The sequence below is a fragment of the Nicotiana tabacum genome, chromosome 17 (assembly GCF_000715075.1).
Source record: "Nicotiana tabacum cultivar K326 chromosome 17, ASM71507v2, whole genome shotgun sequence".
NCBI classification, from domain to species: Eukaryota; Viridiplantae; Streptophyta; class Magnoliopsida; order Solanales; family Solanaceae; genus Nicotiana; species Nicotiana tabacum.
The window spans coordinates 17545704-17564377 of record NC_134096.1 but is presented as its reverse complement, the minus strand read 5'-3'; the positions used below and the strand labels follow the sequence as shown (position 1 = coordinate 17564377).

Genomic DNA, 18674 nt, shown 5'->3' with positions numbered 1-18674 from the left:
ACAACTTCAGGAACTCCTTGATAAGGGGTTTATTCGGCCTAGTATGTCACCTTGGAGTGCACCGGTTTTATTTGTAAAGAATAATGATGGTTCCATGAGGATGTGCATTGATTACAAGCAGTTGAACAAGGTCATAGTCAAGAACAAGTATCCTCTGCCTCGTATTGATGATTATTTGACCAGCGTGAGGGAGCGAGGGTGTTCTCCAAGATTGATTTGAGGTACGGGCATCACCAGCTGAATATTCAGGATTCGGATATTCTTAAGACAGCTTGTAAGATCCGTTATGGCCATTTTGAGTTCTTAGTGATATCTTTTGGGCTCACCAATGCCCCAACAATGTTTATACATTTGATGAACAGTGTAGTACATCCCTATTTGGACTAATTCGTTGTTGTATTCATTGATGACATCCTGGTGTACTCTCGTAGCCAGGAGGAGCATGCTCAACATCTGAGGATTGTATTACAGAGATTGAGGGAGGAGAAGCTTTATGCAAAGTTCTCCAAGTGTGAGTTTTGGCTCGGTTCAGTAGCATTCTTGGGGCACGTGGTGTCTAGTAAGGGTATTCAGGTGGATCCGAAGAAGATAGAGGCAGTGCAGAGTTAGCCTAGACTGTGATTAGGAGCTTCCTTGGTTTAGTAGGCTATTACAGTCTCTTTGTGGAGGGATTTTCATCTATTGCATCACCCTTGACCAAATTGACCCAAACGGGTGCTTCATTCAGGTGGTCGGATGAGTGTGAGGAGAGCATTCAGAAGCTCAAGACTGCCTTGACCACAACTTCAACGTTAGTTCTATCATCAGCTTCAGGTTCTTACACCGTGTATTGTGATGCCTCGAGGATAGGCATTGGATGTGTTCTAATACAAGAGGGTAGGGTGATTGCCTATGCCTCGCACCAGTTGAAGACCCATGAGAAGAACTATCATGTCCATGATCTTAAGTTAGCAGCCATTGTTCACGCCTTAAAGATTTGGCGTCATTATTTGTATAGGGTTTATTGTGAGATCTATACTGATCACCGAAATATGCAGCATCTTATTAAACAGAAGGATCTTAATTTGCGTCAGCGGAGATGGTTGGAGCTTCTTGAAGACTATGATATCACTATTGTGTACCATCCGGGGAAGGCCAATGTGGTGGCCGATGCTTTGAGTCGCCTACCGTATCTTCCGGTAGAAGAGAGACCTTTGGCATTGGATGTTCAGGACAGGGTTCGGAGAGGTGATGCTAGGGATGTGACTATTGGTGATGACGGCATGTTAAGGATGTAGGGACATATATGTAAGCCTAATGTAGATGGGCTTCAGGAGTTGATTCTTGAGGAGTCCTACAGCTCGCGGTATTCCATCCATCGGGGTGCCGTGAAGATGTACCAGGATTTGAGGCAGCACTATTGGTGGAGGCGGATGAAGAAGGATATATTTGGGTTTGTGGGTCGGTGTCTCAACTGTCAGCAGGTTAAGTATGAACATCATGGACCGGGTGGCTTGCTTTAGAGGTTAGAGATCCCAGAGTGGAAGTGGGAGTGTATCACTATGGACTTCGTAGTTGGGCTCCCACAAACTTCGAGGAAGTTCGATGCTATTTGGGTTATTGTGGATCGGCTGACCAAGTCCGTACACTTCATTCCAGTTGGAACTACTTACACTTCAGAGCGGTTGGCTAAGATTTACACCCGAGATATTGTTCGCCTGCATGGTGTCCCAGATTCCATCATTTCAGATAAGGACACTCAGTTTACATCGCAGTTTTGGAGGGATGTGTAGAGAGGGTTGGGTACTCAGGTTGAATTGAGCACAACGTTTCACCCTCAGATGGGCGGGCAGTCCGAGTGCACTATTCAGATACTGGAGGACAAATTGTGCGCTTGTGTCATTGACTTTGGGGGTTCATGGGACCAGTGTCTGCCGCTCGCTGAGTTTGCATATAACAACAGTTACCAGTCGAGTATTCAGATGGCTCCGTACGAGGCTTTATATGGGAGGAAGTGTAGATCTCCAGTTTTATGGTTTGAGCCGGGTGAGGCTAGGATCTTGGGTACAGACTTGTTCCAGGATGCATTAGATAAGGTGAAATTGATTCAGGAGCATCTTCACACGGTGCAGTCTAGGCAGAAGAGCTACGCGGATAGGAAGGTCCGTGATGTGTCTTTTATGGTTGGGTAGACGGTTTTCCCGAAGATATCACCCATTAAGGGTGTTATGAAGTTTGGGAAGAGGGTCAAGTTGAGCCCCCAGTTTATTGGGCCTTTTGAGGTGCTTCAGAGGATAATGGAGGTGGCTTATAAGCTTGCCTTGCCACCCAGCTTGTCGAGTGTACACCCAGTGTTTTATGTTTCCATTCTCCAGGGGTATATTGGCGATCTGTCCCATGTTTTGGACTTCAACATGGTTCAGTTAGAGGGTGATATGACTTATGATGTGGAGCCGGTGGCCATTTTGGATCGGAAGGTTCAGAAGTTGAGGTCAAAGGACATATCTTCGGTGAAGGTGTAGTGGAGAGGTCAGCCTATGGAGGATGCCACTTCGGAGACCGAGCAGGAGATACAGAGTAGATATCCACACCTATTCGAGACTCCAGGTATGTTTCTAGACCCATTCGAGGACGAACGATTGTTTAAGAGAGGGAGGATGTAACGACCCAACCGGTCGTTCCGAGAGTTATAGCCCCGTTTCCCCTATTTGTGCTTCTTTTTGTGTTCTTCAGCTATATTATGATATATTGGGTTAGTTTGTTCGGGCACAGAGTGGTTTCGGAGTAGATTGAGACACCTAGTCTCTAAAGTAGAAACTTAAGTTGAAAACATCAACCGGACATTGACTTATGTGTAAACGACCTCTAATTTGAATTTTGATGGTTCTGTTAGCTCCGTTAGGTGATTTTGGACAAAGGAGCACGTCAGAAATGTGATTTAAAGGTCCGCGGTAGAATTAGGCTTTAATTGGCGAAAACTAGAATTTTGGCGATTTTGGCCGGCAGTGGAAATTTTGATATCGCGATCGGATTGGATTTCTGGAAGTTGGTGTAGGTTCATGGTGTCATTTCAGACTTGTGTAAAAAATTTGATATCATTCTGACGTGATTTGGTAAGTTTCGGCATCGTTGGCGAAATTCGGAAGTTTAGAAGTTCTTAGGCTTGAATCTGGGGGAATTTAGTGTGTTGATGTTGTTTTGAGTGATGCGAAGGTTTGACTAAATTCGTATGATGTCATGGGACATGTTGGTATGTTTGGTTGAGGTCCTGAGGGTCTCGGGTGAGTTTCAGGTGGGTAACGGATCATTCTTGACCTTGGTGAGATTGGTAATATCTGATGCTGCATTCTTCTTGTTTCCTCTTTCGCGATCGCGAGTGGGTTCTCGCGTTCGCGAAGAGTGTTTTCAGAGAGGTGAATTTTTGTTCTACGCGTTCGTGAAGGGGAGGATGTGAACGCGAAGGTGTGGTCTACGTGTGCATCGCGAATGTGAGAGAAGTGGAGTGAGGCAGTTGCGGACCCCAGGTCCATGTTCTACGCGTTTGCGAGGTGGTGGTAGCGCTCGCGAAGGTCGAAGCTAGTAAGCATCGCATTCGTGAGGCATGTGTCGCGTTCGTGAAGAGTAAAATATTGAGGCGGTCAAGTTTCCCTACGCGAACGCGAGAGGACTGTCGCGTTCGCGAAGAAGGAAATCTGGGCAGCAGTGTTAAATTTCAAAATCGAGGGTTTGAACCCATTTTTCATATTTTGAGCTAGAGACCACGGATTTAGGCGATGTTTGAAGGGATTTTTAGGGAGTTAATTGGGGTAAGTGTTTCTCACTTGATTTAGGTTAAATTTTATGATTATATCTTGATTTTTATCATCTAAATTGTGATTTGGGGTGAAATATTGGGGAAAAAGTGAAAGAGATCTTGAGATGGAATTTTGAGGTTTTGAAGGGGATTTTGTTGTCGAATTTTGGTAAATTTGTTATTACTAGACTCTTGAGTGAGTGGGCTTTCGGGTTTTGTGACTTTTGTTGGATTTCGAGACGTGGGCTCGGGGGATAGGTTTGGGCCGATTTCGGATTTTGGCTATAATTTGGTATTTTTCTTGTGGAAGTGGTTCCTTTAGCCTATATTGATGGTATTGTATTGATTGTGAATATATTCTGAGCATTCAGAGGCTGATTAGGGAGGCAGGGTCATTGCGGAGTAGAGATTTGCTCTGATTGAGGTAAGTAACGATTGTAAATCTGGTCCTCAGGGTATGAAACCCCAGAATTTTGTATTATTTTACTATTTGGAGGTGGCGCACATGCTAGGTCATAGGCATGTGGGCGTGCACCGTTGGGGATTGTGACTTGGTCTGTCCCGTATCAACTGTAAAGTTGAATATGTTATTGAAACTATATGATTCTTATGTGCTTTATAAAGAATTTCTGTAAGTCGGACTGGATGCCATGTTTAGGCCTTATGCCAATGTTGTTTGGACCCTTAGGGGTCTTTTCTTGCTATCCTCTCTTTGTTTTTGATTAAAAATCTATACTCAGTCATGTTTATACATATTTACAGCGTAACTCAATCTCTATTACTCTACTTTGATGCATCATATAAATATTGTTTGGGCTGAATACTTTGTTTTCTGAGAGCCCGAGAGGCTGGAGAGGTTTATGACTGAGTGAGGCCGAGGGCCTGATTTGTGAGGATATTTATGGGATCGGGCTGCACGCCGCAGCATGTTTGATATAGGTTGAGGGCCTCCTTGATTTATACCATGATTGGCTTGATATAGCGCTTGGGCTGAAGGATCCCCTCCGGAGTCTATACACACCCCTAGTGAACGTAGGTACCTATTGAGTGCTAGTGTCGAGTCTTGAGTGACTGGGAGGCATGAGTAATGGTGAGGTCTGTCCGAGGGGATGTATACGAGTGATTGTGAGGTTTTCCGAGGGGCTGTATATGAGTGATGTTTCCCGAGGGGCTGATTATTATTTTATTATTTTTGTTCACCTTTGCATTGAGACTTTGTTTGAAAACTGTTGAAAGATGTCTTTTAATGATTTTACTGGAACTGGATTTAAAAGAGCTGATTAGATTCAAACTCTGGTTTTAAAAGCATGCTCTATTTTACTGAATTTTTGTGATATGAACTTTACTTGCATTATTGCTCATCACTACTTCTCAACCTTTATTTACTGTTGTTACTTACTGAGTTGGCATACTCACGTTATTCCTTGCACCTTTTATGTAGATCCAAGCGTATATGGACACGGTAGCGGCTGTTGATTATTCCGGTTGCAGATTTTCTCTAAGATAGCAAGGTAGCTGTCTGGCGATCGCAGCACTGCTCTTCTCCCTCTTATATTCCTTTAGTTGTATTTAGCTATTTCCTAGACTATGTTGGTCTCGATATTGTCAGAAATATTATAGTAGATGCTCATGACTAGTGACACCCCGATGTTGGGCTTTTCTTTTCCGCACTTTCATTTTGATTCGAACTTCTTTATGAAGGTTTTTATGTTAAATAGCCTTGAAATTATCTTTGAAATGAAAATATCGGTTTGTTTTGGAAATGAGTTGGCTTTCCTAGTTCCACGATAGGCACCATCGTGACAGAGTTAGTTTGGGTCGTGACATTGAATCTCCACAGCAACGAACCTCACAGCTAGCTACAGAACAAGTACCTGGATCTGCACAAAAATGTGCAGAAGAGTAGCATGAGTACACCACAACGGTGCCCAGTAAGTATCAAGACTAACCTCGGTGGAGTAGTGACGAGGATCAGTCAAAACACCCACTGGTCTAATAAACTGAAAAGGTATGAGTATGGGAACAACAGAAATATGATATCTACATGAAGACTATGCAATATGGCTCACAATACAGTAATGGCAATTAGAAAGGAAATAACACGTATCGGCAGAATACCATAAAAGTGACACAGAAAATTGAATGGAACACAACCTAAATCCGGAATCACAAATACGGCAAGGACAAGTAATAACTCAGCAACTACAACCGCTTTTACATCAGGTTTTAGTCATCAAACTCCACAAGGTACCGAACCTCAGACAAATCACAACTCATGGGTCTCAATACCTGAACCCTAACAGTTGGCATCCTGTTCCCTCATAACATCTCATAACCATACTTACGACTCACGTGCCAATATAGCCATTCTCACAAAGAAGGCAAGTAAACAAGGGTGGGCATCTAAGCTCCACAATATCAAGAACACCTCGTATCCGATAAGAGTGCTTAACTACGCGTATGCTTGTGCAGGTGTCCTAACATAGCCCATACCGGCAAATACGCATAAGGAAAAAGAATGGACGACACGTAGAATATTTTCTCACAGCTTTCACAAGATAAAGCTTTCACAGGTAGGTGTACCACTACACAATATCAACAACAAGAATGCCCCCAGGCCATCACAAATCAATCCCTAACACATCCCACCTTGTCTCGCCATGTGTGCAATAATAAAATAAATGCCCGCCTTGTCTTGGCACACATGCATAATAATGTTCCCGCCTTATCTCGCCACATGCTCAACCCACATGAATATATATATATATATCCCGCTTTGTCATACCGCATGTGCAAATATCAGTAGTAACAATAGCACAATAGAAACCTCGTGCAACCACATAACAACAACTGTACGACAGAAACCTCGTGCATCACAATAACCACAATCACATGGTAGAAAGCTTGTGCATCACAATAATAAGTACAACAGCAACAAATGACAATAATACAAGGATACGACAAATACATCAACTCAGAAATTCCAGAACTCGAGGAAATAGAGGAACTAATTCACAAGGAGTAGCCATAATAGAGAAACGCTAGTCATAATAAGAATAACTCAAAAAGGGAGAACATAATATGTAACGACGGACCCACAAGGTACAGTTCAACAACAAGGGAGATATCACGAGTCAATAATTCCAATAAGGATGAGTCAATTAAGATATAAGATATCTAAACTTCTTTTAAGGTTGGGCAAGTAGGAAAGAGACACAACAACTTCAATTAAGGATAAACAATATGAAGATAATCATAGCCTCAATTAAGGATGAACAATACAGAAGATATAATTATAAATTCAGATAAAGATAAGCAGTTAGAGAAAAGACAACACGGCAATAGAAGAGATACAATTTTAGTTAAGGCACATATGAATCAAATAAACAACAAAAGTGGATCAGGAAGAAATTAATTCCAATTAAAGCAGGTAGAAGTGAAACTGGATATTTAGAAACGTAATCATAACGAGAACAACTGCATATTCAGTGAGTACAAGGACCTAAGAATCCCTAAAGGCCAATTTTCCACAAATAAGTCTCGGCACGTGCTCGTCACCTCGTGTACACGGACTACAATTAGCATAGAAGACTCAAATCCTAAGGAGTAGTTCCCCCACACGAAGTTAGGCAAGATACTTACCTCAAAGAAGATAGACCGATACTCAAAAATGAACTTCTCGGATGAAATGACCTCCACACGGCTCAAATCAAATCAAAATAACTTCAAAACACAAATAAAACTCATAAGAGACTATTCCTGATCATAAAGCCTCAATCTTTATCAAAATCTAAAAATTAGTCCAAACGTCGACCCCCGGGCCCGCATCTCGGAACCTGACAAATTTCACAAATTCCAAACACCCATTCCGATATGAGTACAACCATACAAAAATCATCAAATTCCGATACCATTTCGTCCCTCAAATCATGATTTTTTATTTTGAAAATTTTCTTCCAAAACCACAATTTTTCTCAACTCAATACACAAATTAAATGATAAAAATAAATATAAAATCATGGAATATATTAAATTCTAGGTGAAGAACACTTACCCAATCGATTTTCTTGAAAAACCCACAAAGAATTACTCAAAACCGAGCTCTACAACTCCAAAAATGGTGAAAATGGCAAACCCTCGAAATAGAGGACTTTATATTCTGCCTAGGTGTTTGTGCATCGCGAACGCGGAGAAAGAGACACGTTCACGAAGAAGAAAATTTAAGGCTTCCAGGAAGTGCTTCGCAAACGCGAAGAGACGCTCGCAAACGCGTAGAAGAAGAGACGAAAACCTATGCGAACGCGTAGGGAAACATGCGAACGCGAAGAGTAACGACCTCCAGTGCTCAGGGCCTGGTTTCTAATACGTGAACACAGAATGGAGGACGCGAACATGATGAAGGAAATGTGAAGAGCTACGTGATCGCAAGGCGTACTATGCGAACACGAAGAAGGAAATTAAGGTGATTAGCAGAGACACTTCGCGAATGCTAAAGGAGCTTTACGATCGCGAAGAAGAACATCATACACTAGAACCAGTCATTCAAAAATAGAAGGAAATGACTTGTAGCCATACGAAACACACCCGACGACCCCTGGACCCCGTCCAAACATACTAACAAGTTCCATAACCTAACATGGACTCACTCGAGGTCTCAAATCATATCAAACAACACCGAAAATACAAATCGTACCACGAATCTAACTTATGAACTTCCAAAACTTCCAACTTCTAAAACTCGTGCCGAAACCTATCAAATCAACCCGAAATGACGTCAAATTTTGCAGGCAAGTCCAAAATAATATAACAGAGTTGTTGCAATTCTCGGAATAGCATTCCGACCCCGATATAAAAATGTCCACTTCCGGTCCAAATCTCCAAAAATTTAACCTCCGCCATTTCAAGCCTAAATGAACTACAGACCTCCAAAACACAATCTGGAAATGCTCCAAGTCCAAAATCACCCAATGGAACCGACGAAACTCCATTCTGGAGTCGTCTTCAAAAAGTTCCGATTACGGTCAAAATCCTAAGACTTAAACTTTTGTTTTAGGGACCAAGTGTCCCAAATCACTCTGAATCATCCGGTAACTGAATTCAACAACGCACGCAAGTCAATACACATAATACGAAGCTGCTTAGGGTCGTATGCCACCAGACGAGTCTTAAATTCTCAAAACGACTGGTCGAGTCATTACATGCGAACACCGTGATTTATCTTGCACATTAGCTTTCAAACACTTTGAATCAATTATTTTAAGATTGAGAGAAAATATTCTATTCTTTGTCATATGCACTTTAGCAGTTAGAATTCCACCTGAATCTCTAAGCAAAAGATGCATATTTTTCATGTGGATGTCATATTCCTTTTCAAGAAGTTGACCCAAACTCAAAATATTACTTTTAAATTTTGGCACATAATAAACATCTTGAATTAGCTTGTGACTACCATATTTACAGGAGACCAGAATCGTAAATATCCATTCGATTTGAATCTTTGAGGTATCTTCAAAGGACACATTACCTCTCATCGTTTTATTGATTTCCACAAACTTCTCTTTGCATCCACACATATGATTGCTTGCTTCATTGTCCAAATACGACGAGCTGCAATCATCCATGTCTTCTTCCTTTAGTATCATCAACAACGTTGACTCGTATTCTTATTTCTTGTCGCCAACAAGGTTAGCTTTTTCTTCAACATTGTTATGACATTCCCAAGAGTAATGATCAAATTTATGACAATTATAACACTCAATTTTTTATTTATTATACCCTTGTCCATTATTTTCTTGGTAGTAGCCATGTCATCTTCCTCCTTTTTGTCCACGGACACGACCTCTGAATGTTTGGTAGATTTTAACTTCATTGTTGAAGTTGTTACCATTACTTCTTCCTCTTCCATGACCGCCACGGCCTCCTCCTCGTCCTTTTCCTCGATAGATCTTTTCACCTCCATAATCCTTAAAGGATGCCTGAGTTTTAAGAAGTTGCTCCAGTGGCACTTCTTGTCTTCTTTTGATCTTTTCTTCGTGGGCCTGTAAAGAACCATCCAATTGCTCTACCAGCATAGAATCTAAATCTTTGGACTCCTCAATATCACACACCACAAAATTAAATTTAGGTGCTAAAGTGCGAAGGATCTTTTCTATTACACGGACATCTTCTTTGTCCTCCCCGTATCTTCTTAATTGATTTACAACAGCCTTCACTTTTGAACATTAATCCGAAATGTATTCGAATTCTTTTATTTTTAAAACTTCAAAGTCTTCCCTTAGAGTTTGAAGTTTTACCTTCCTCACCTTGTCAAACGCCTTGAAGATAATTTTGTAAAATCTCCAAAGCTTCCTTTGAGGTGGTAGTATCTACGAACATGGCATCATCCAAACATTGATGGATGAGTGTAAGGGATTGTTGATCCTTCTTCCTTGTCTTTGCCAAGACATCTTTTTTATTTTGAGGTAGAGCTTCCTCATTATCGGGTTTTGCATTCCCTCTATCTATGATTTTTCACACATCCTGGGAGCCAAGAATGGCTTTCAACGTAGACACTATTTCTCATAATTATCTTTTGTGAGACGGGGTACTGAAAAGACAACGTACCATTATTTTTTATGGCTATGATACCACGTTGTTTGGAAAAAATAATAATCCCGCCCACAAATAATATCCACGGCAAATAATAATAACACAAGAGAGTAACAACGACACCAACTCTTTTAACGAGGTAAAATACAATACCCGAGCGGAGCAATATTACCACTAATATTACAACTTAGTAATGTCAAGAGACTACTATAATTTTGAAAAAAATAACACTCTTTATTTAAACACTTCACTACAATATTACTCGCACACACTATTTATCTCAGAGACTACAATATGTGGATTATTTTCTCTAACTTCTATTGCTTCTCTTTGTTTTGGTGTGATTTCAAATAAGGAGAAACTCCTCTATTAATAACAAGAAATCCTTGGCCTAATGATGAATATGATGTCATGGCAAATGTCATGAAAACTTGGTCTACAAACTTATTATAATCGATATGATGTCATGACAAATGTCATAAAAACTTGATCCACAAATTTATTATAGTAGATATGATGTCATGTCAACTATCATGAAAACTTTGCCCCACTTAAAAAGAAGTCAAATTAATGGCTACATGGGATGGACCCATCAATGATATAGATACAATTTGAAAACTCTTAAATGTAAACATATTTGTTTTTTTACATTTTTTATAAACAATTATTTCGTTGATTTTGCTTATAGTTGCATGGAAATAAATCTATCTCACGATTGTTTTACCAATTCTTTTGAAATTGAATCAACGTTTTACATTATTCAAATCGAAGAGTTCACATAGTTTTGCACCTTCACCTATGTGTGCGAGTTATCTGATTTTTTCTTGCGAAAATGACTCAAAACGAAAGAAACCTTATGTTTCTATTTGGTTACTCAGAGTGTTGAAGGAATTTAAATCCTTTTGATCAATCACTTTCGGTGTTTTTGAGCATAGGAAAGCACGTTTCCTAGGATACCTGTTCCATTTTTTCAGCAAAACAATTGAAGAAATAAAAAGAACGATAAAAGTTGTTCTGTGTTTCGATTAATTTAATTTATATATTCTAACATAAATTATTAATTTAAGGTATTCAGATCAAACGGCAAATACCTCAGTGAAAAGTCAAGTTCTTGAGAGGTCTCAAAATAGTAAACACATTAAGGGGTCGTTTGGTTTGAATACGGCTTGTGTCGGGATAAATTATGCTAGGATTAGTTATGTTGGGAGTAGTTATCCTCGTATTATTTTTTATCCACTGTTTGGTATGTTGTGTTAAAAATTACAATTGCATAATTTGTAAGAAGAATGTATAAGTTATTCCGACACTAATTACTCCATCATCTACAAGGTATAAGTTATCCCGGTACTAATTTTAATTCCGGGATAACTTATACTAGGTTTGCTAACCAAACAAAGTATTAAGGTGGTATTAAATTTTTATACCAGCACTATACCTTCTTATACTCATACTAAACAACTCCTAAAAGAATAATACTCCTTCCGTTTTAAATTAGATGAACTACTTTCCTTTTTAGTCTGTTTTAAAATAAATGACACATTTTTAAATTTGAAAATAATTCAACTTTAAACTCTTCATTTTACCCATTTTACACTTAGGGTGTGTTTGGTATGAAAGAAAATATTTTTCGCAAAATGTTTTTCAATTTTCCAGTTGGTTTAAATATTTTAGAAAATATTTTTCTTATGAATTCATTTTCCTCCAATTGGAGGAAAATATTTTCCTTATCAAGAGAAGAGAAAATATTTTTCAAAAATTCTTCTCAACCTTCCCCACCCTCACCACCCCATGCCTACCCACCCCACCCCTCTCTAATAAAAGACTTCTGTTTTTTCAATTTTTTTTTCGTCACCACCCACCTTACTACCCCGCATAAAAAACAAATTTTACCTTTTTTTTGTAATTTCAAATTTCTATTTTTTCGTTCTTCTCCCCCCTCCCCCCCAAAAAAAATATTTTTTTTTATATATTTTCAATTTTAGTTTTTTCATCTTTCGGTTTACATTCGAAATTTTACAAATTCCAAAGTTATGAGTTCGGAGGTTAATAAGATTATTACTTGTTTTTCAATAAAATATTTTTCACGGAAAATATTTTCCGTTATACCAAACACACCCTTAATAAGAATATTTTATAACCACACAAATATCATGACCCCTCGTAGCTTTTACCCTTAAACTTTTGAGACCACAAATTTCAAAACTCTACTTTGTTTTTGTTAAACTCCGTACCGAGTCAAACTAACTCATCTAAGTTGAAACGGAGGAAGTAAGAAATATGAGTATTATCACTTTTAGCCCGCGTCAGAAACTATTTAAATCTCATAGCCAAAAAAGTGTATAAAATTGGTATAATTTTTATATATATAACATACAAAATGTATATATATTGAAAAAATATAAAAAATTTATATATTTTTCGACTATTATTTTTACGGCGGCTATATAATATCATTTTTCATAAAAAATATAATGCCAAAACGGTCCTCGTACAAAAGGTAGCCTGTAGCCATATCACATCACAGGTTTAATAAAACAAAGCGAGGTTAGTAATATCATAAACGTATATATTTAACTCTTCACCTGACATTGGTACACGAAGTTTCCTTTCTACTTAGAGTGGGTGGCAATTGTCCCATACCTAAATCTTTGCATAGATGTCCTTCTTGTCTCCTTAGCGAAACTTCCCAAGTAAAAACTTTCTTCTTATTTCTTTTTGGCTAATCAATCGTTTATGAATGGCGACAAATATGCAAAATGTTGTGATCTTAGTGGATAAAATACTCACTTTTTCTCATGGTGTATAATATAATTACTATTTGGAAGGTCAAGTAAATTTTCTTCTATTAGTATATATATTTTTTTAAATATTTTTAATTTCTTAAAAGTACAACACTGCTCCAGTTGGTTTTGATGTTAAATTTGCAATATGTCCAATCTTTCTTCTATTTCAACTTATGCTGCTCCTTGCTCATTCTCTCGATTTCACTACCAGAGTAAAAAGAATATGCTTTAGAGTTTAGACTAGCTTAAGTTATGTTATTATTGTCTTTACGCCAACTTCCTCAGTTCCTCTAACTATGTTAATTTAACTTTCATACTATAATATTTAATAAATTACTCAATTTCTTAAGATCGACTGAAGTGCAGCAATGTCAATGTCCACTATCCAGTTTGGATTAACTGGTAGTAGAACCCTAAACCTTCGCACCAAATGCAATACTAAATACTAGGGAAAAATGATGACCCTTTTTTTTTCCAAGCCAAATCTGAGAATGTGCCCTTCTATCGACGACTTTATAAAATTTACTTGAATGGAAAAAAGAGAGTTTATTTAGTGTATATCTGTAACGTAGAAACTCCAAAACACATTGTACGCATGGAAGTCACTTCGTCTCTTCAAGGGTATGCTGGTTGAATGCCGTTATTGCCTTTTCCAATCAGGCAGTTTAGTTCCAGTAAAGACCTAATGGGTGCAGACGATATTATTTTCCATTCAACGACAATCATTTTATCTTTATGGCGGAAAGGATAAAAAGTCCTCCGTAAGAACATATTCTAGCTATTTAAAGATTTATTAAACAATTTGTAATAATCCGACCGGTCGTTTTGAGCATTTGCATTTCGTTCAGTTATTTAAAGACTTGAGCAGTATCGTATGATTATTATGACTTGTGTGAATCGTCAGTTTTAGCTTTCAAGTTATTCAGAATCGATTTGCAATAACGAATTTCATGATTGAAGCTTTAAAGTTGGAAGAGTTGATCAAGTTTGACTTTTTAGTATTTGACCTCGGATTGGAGTTTTGATGGTTCCGTTAGGTCCAGATGATGATTTTGGTCTCGGGCGTATGCCCGAGTTTGCATTTGAATATTTCTAGAAGGTTTCGACACTAATTGGCGAAAGTTGGAAATTTGAAAGTTTGAAAAGTTCATAAGTTTGACCGAGAGTTGACTTTGAGTATATCAGATTCAGATTGTGGTTCCTGGAACACTACTAGAAATCCGGTAAAAACCGACCAAAAAAACTGACCAAAGTTGGTCGGTAATGGCCCATAACCAACCAAAACGCGATCATTTATGTGTGGACGGTATTTTAGGGGACGGAAAGGAATACCGACCAAAGTTGGTCGGAAATTACCGACCAACTTTGGTCGGTCAATTAAATTTTAAAAAAAATTGCAAAAAAAATCGACCAAAGTTGGTCAGTATTTTAATTATGTAATAAAAAGATTTACCATCTGAGAAACGAACCGGGATCTGTACTGTGGCAAGATACTATTCTACCACCAGACCATTGGTGCATTTTGTTTTAAGACTGTCTTTTATTTGATTTATACTCTTTAATTGTATTTTCGTACGAAAATAACCGACCAAAGTTGGTCGGTTTTTTTAAATGATCGGCCGAATTAACCAACCAATTTTGATCAGTTTTTTTAATATTAATTTTTATTTATTTTAATTGAAAAACCGACCAAAGTTAGTCGGTTTCTTGAAAAATAAATTTTGCGGGACTCAAAAATAGTTTCCCGCATTTTGGCGCCAAAGAAAACCGACCAAAGTTGGTCGGTTTCGACAAAAAAAATTTTTTTTTTTTTTGAAAAACCGACCAACTTTGGTCGGTTTCAAAAAACCTAACGCTACCTTAGGCGCTACTCTGTGGCCTTTTCCCCGGACGAGTTAGGAGAAATTCCCGTCACCAGCCCATGCTGCCTTGACGCTGGGAGTTTTTGCAAATTTGACTTCTGCGCCACAAGTAGCGCCCCACGCTACCTTGGGCGCTACTCTGTGGCCTTTTCCCCATTCCGTTCCCTTTTTACTTCCAATCTTGCACCTTCGTCCCACATTGCCTCCGGATGATTCCTACACATAAAAATACCACGAATTAGCACAAATTATAACATTACACGTACGAAATCTACTAAACATGAGTAAAATGCAAGTCAATATGCATATAAATATACCTACTTTAAACTGAATATCAAAGGTATTATACAACATATATATATTGTGTGTGTATATATATATATGATCTAATAAATTTTAGCCTTAGAAGTTTCATATTATTTTAGTCTCCATTAATGGGGGAGTGTTATGTGATTGCGGTGCAAAATGGAGTGTGATCAGGTTCACAGATCATCAATCGTCTAGAGAAAAATAATATTATTTTATAAATTTGTAGTAGACTTTACGTGATTCGTGGGTTTCGTAATTAAATAAGTGTTTGACTTTGTATTCTGTTTCTCTTCCAATGAAATTAAAAAGGCAAGAAACAAGACCAAATTAGGTCTTTTGACTATAGCAGTCCTAAGAACGAAAGTATAAAATACATATACTAGTGATGTCAAGTACTGAGTCTATATACAAGTTCAAGTTCCCAAAGGACTAAATAGAAAAAGACAAATACAAAGACAAGTTTTTTGTCACTTCTTACAATAAACTAACAGTGACTTACAGTAATTAAATGTAAGAAAAAAAAAAAATCATGTCACGCACATATACTGGTGAATATATGAAGTTCACATTTGGACACTAAATTTGCCAAACTTAACATAATTAATTTAGTTTAGCTAAAAGTTAACATATAAAGGTGAGGCCATTTTATCCCTTATAGATCTGCTCTTCTTATCTTTCATACTTTCTGATGGATTTTTCTCCTTTCCATTTCAAGCCCAGGTCAGTTCTTTCTATATTTTTCAACACCTCTTTCCTCTTTGTACTCTTGCTTTACACTCTCACTTTCAATGGGTTTAGCCATTCCCAAACACACGTCCATTTATCGAAAACTAATAATAATGACTGCTCTGACTTATACAAACTAAATGATTCACAATCTAAATGTGCCTACATAAAATCAAGCCCTTCGTGCTCTGGAAAAGGGTATGTGAATTATCTCGAGTTCTTCTACTGCATCCTAGGTTGGTCTCCACTACTAGGGTACACTCTTCTGCTTTTATGGCTTGTTTTGCTGTTTTATTTGTTGGGTAATACAGCAGCTGAGTACTTCTGCCCTTCTGCTGAAGGCTTATCCAAAGTCTTGAATCTTTCCCCTACCATAGCTGGAACCACTCTTCTCCCTCTAGGAAATGGTGCTAATGATGTCTTCTCTAGTATCATCTCCTTCACTCGATCCAGCAGTGACGGCGTTGGGCTTAACAGTGTTTTAGGTGGTGCATTTTTCGTGTCTTGTGTCGTTGTGGGAGTCATAAGTATGGTCGTATCGCCAAGCCGCAGGCTAACCATTGATAAGCCAAGTTTCATTAGAGATGTACTTTTCATTATTTTTTCACTCTCATGTCTCCTTGGGATCATTGTTTTCGGGAGGGTTAATTTGTGGATAGCGATCTGTTTCTCATCTATTTATGTCATTTACATTTGTGTGGTCTGCGCCATGCATTTCTTTAGTAAGGAGGAAACAGTAGAAAATATGAATTCAACGGACAAAGAAGATGAATTGGATCACGAGATTGGGGTTGCATTGTTAGGGTGTGTTGATGAGGAAAAGTGTTCTGAAAATGAGAAACAAACAGAAGTAGTAAATTCCTCTACTTTTGGTACCTCATCATCTTGCTGCAAGTTCATAAATTGTTTTCTTGGTGTTTTGGATTTTCCCCTTTACTTGCCAAGAAGGCTGACCATCCCTGTCGTTAGTGAGGATAAGTGGTCCAAGCCAATGGCTGTAATTTCAGCAACATTGGCACCAATTCTGGCAGCAGCTGTTCTGAGCGCTTCATCAAGTGAAGGCATGGATTCCCCGACAAGCCTAGCCATTGGCATGACATCAGTTCTAGTAGGGCTTATTCTAGGGAATCTTGCATTTTTGTCTACAAAAGAATCTAGCCCTCCAAAAGAATGCTTGTTGATTTGGCTCCTTGGAGGGTTTCTCATGAGTATTACATGGACATATCTTCTTGCACAGGAATTGGTTTCTTTGCTCGTCTCATTTGGATATATTATAGGGATAAACCCTTCAATTTTAGGTCTCACTGTCCTAGCTTGGGGTAACTCAACTGGGGATTTGATATCTAACGTTGCCATGGCACTGAATGGTGGAAAAGATGGGCAACAAATGGCGATTTCGGCTTGTTACGCCGGCCCATTATTCAATACTTTGATTGGTTTGGGGGTCTCCCTTGTGTTTGCATCATGGTGGGAGTATCCAGCTTCTTATGTGCTTCCCAAAGATCCTTTCCTCTGTGAAACTTTGGGATTTCTTATGGTAGGTTTGCTCTGGGCTCTTGTTATTTTGCCTAAGAGAAACATGCAACCGGATATCTCTCTTGGTGTTGGACTTCTGGCGATTTACTTCTGCTTCTTGTTCCTAAGGTTTGCAAAAGGTTTTTAGTATGGAATATTTCGAAGTTTCAAACAGAAGTTGTATGAATTGCTTATTTGATCTGAATTAGCAAAGATATCTATATGAATAGATGGCTTGTACAATAAGTAAATATTTATATTAAGTGTTCAACTCACACTGTGAAAATGCTTCAAATTTCATTTCCAACGTTCCCATAATTATGCTTAAAATTTTCCTTTCAAGGTTCCTGTTACAACAAACGCGCAATATATGGCGCACGATCAACAACACAACATGGAGAAGAAGAATGATGGACAAAAGTTTTATAGTATGAGGTTAATTCAATAGATATGCCTACGTCCTCGAGCAAAACAAAAAAATAATCACTATAATGAAAGACAAGTATGGTTAATTTCACGAACCGCTCGCACAACTTTCAAACAAACTGAAAGGAAATTTAGAGAAGAGAGTATGTATAATCGAAACTACAACCACACAGACAAGCTATAATCGGTGTAAGAAAATGCCTTAAACTTAGTGCAACATGCTATGGGCCTTATAAGATACTCAAGACTGGGAAAGGTGAGTGCCATTTAGCTTCCTCCAGGATCGAGGCCCGAGGGTGCATCTAATCTTCCACATGAAGAGGGTGAGTTTGGTCAGGTCGAAAGTCAATTGCGATCACAAACGAAGAGGGTTGATTCATGGTTCAATTTGTAGTCATGCTTTAGTGGAATATGATTAACAATACAAGAAAATCACGTATTACATGGGGATTTTCCTAGGGATTATGGAAATATTATCTGTGGAATTTACAAATCCTTAGGTATGCTACCTTGGAATTTTTGTCACGATCTTAATCTCCCTCCGTAGGATGTCGTGATGACACCTAGTCTCTAGGATTAGGTAAGCTTTGAATTAAATGACAGAATTTAACCAAAATAACTATTAAACATAAATCATATATTTCTATATAAAGCCAACAATCCCAACATGATAGAATATCCCAAGTAAGGAAA

General features: G+C 38.4%; 1 protein-coding gene across 1 annotated transcript; it reads left to right on the top strand.

The window, feature by feature from the left end:
- The first annotated feature begins 15904 nt into the window (after positions 1-15904).
- Positions 15905-17841, top strand: LOC107795897 (cation/calcium exchanger 1-like). The gene has a single exon (XM_075234067.1). It carries the CDS (start codon positions 16003-16005, stop codon positions 17701-17703), a length of 1701 nt encoding a protein of 566 aa, XP_075090168.1. The 5' UTR covers positions 15905-16002; the 3' UTR covers positions 17704-17841.
- The last annotated feature ends 833 nt before the right edge of the window (positions 17842-18674 follow it).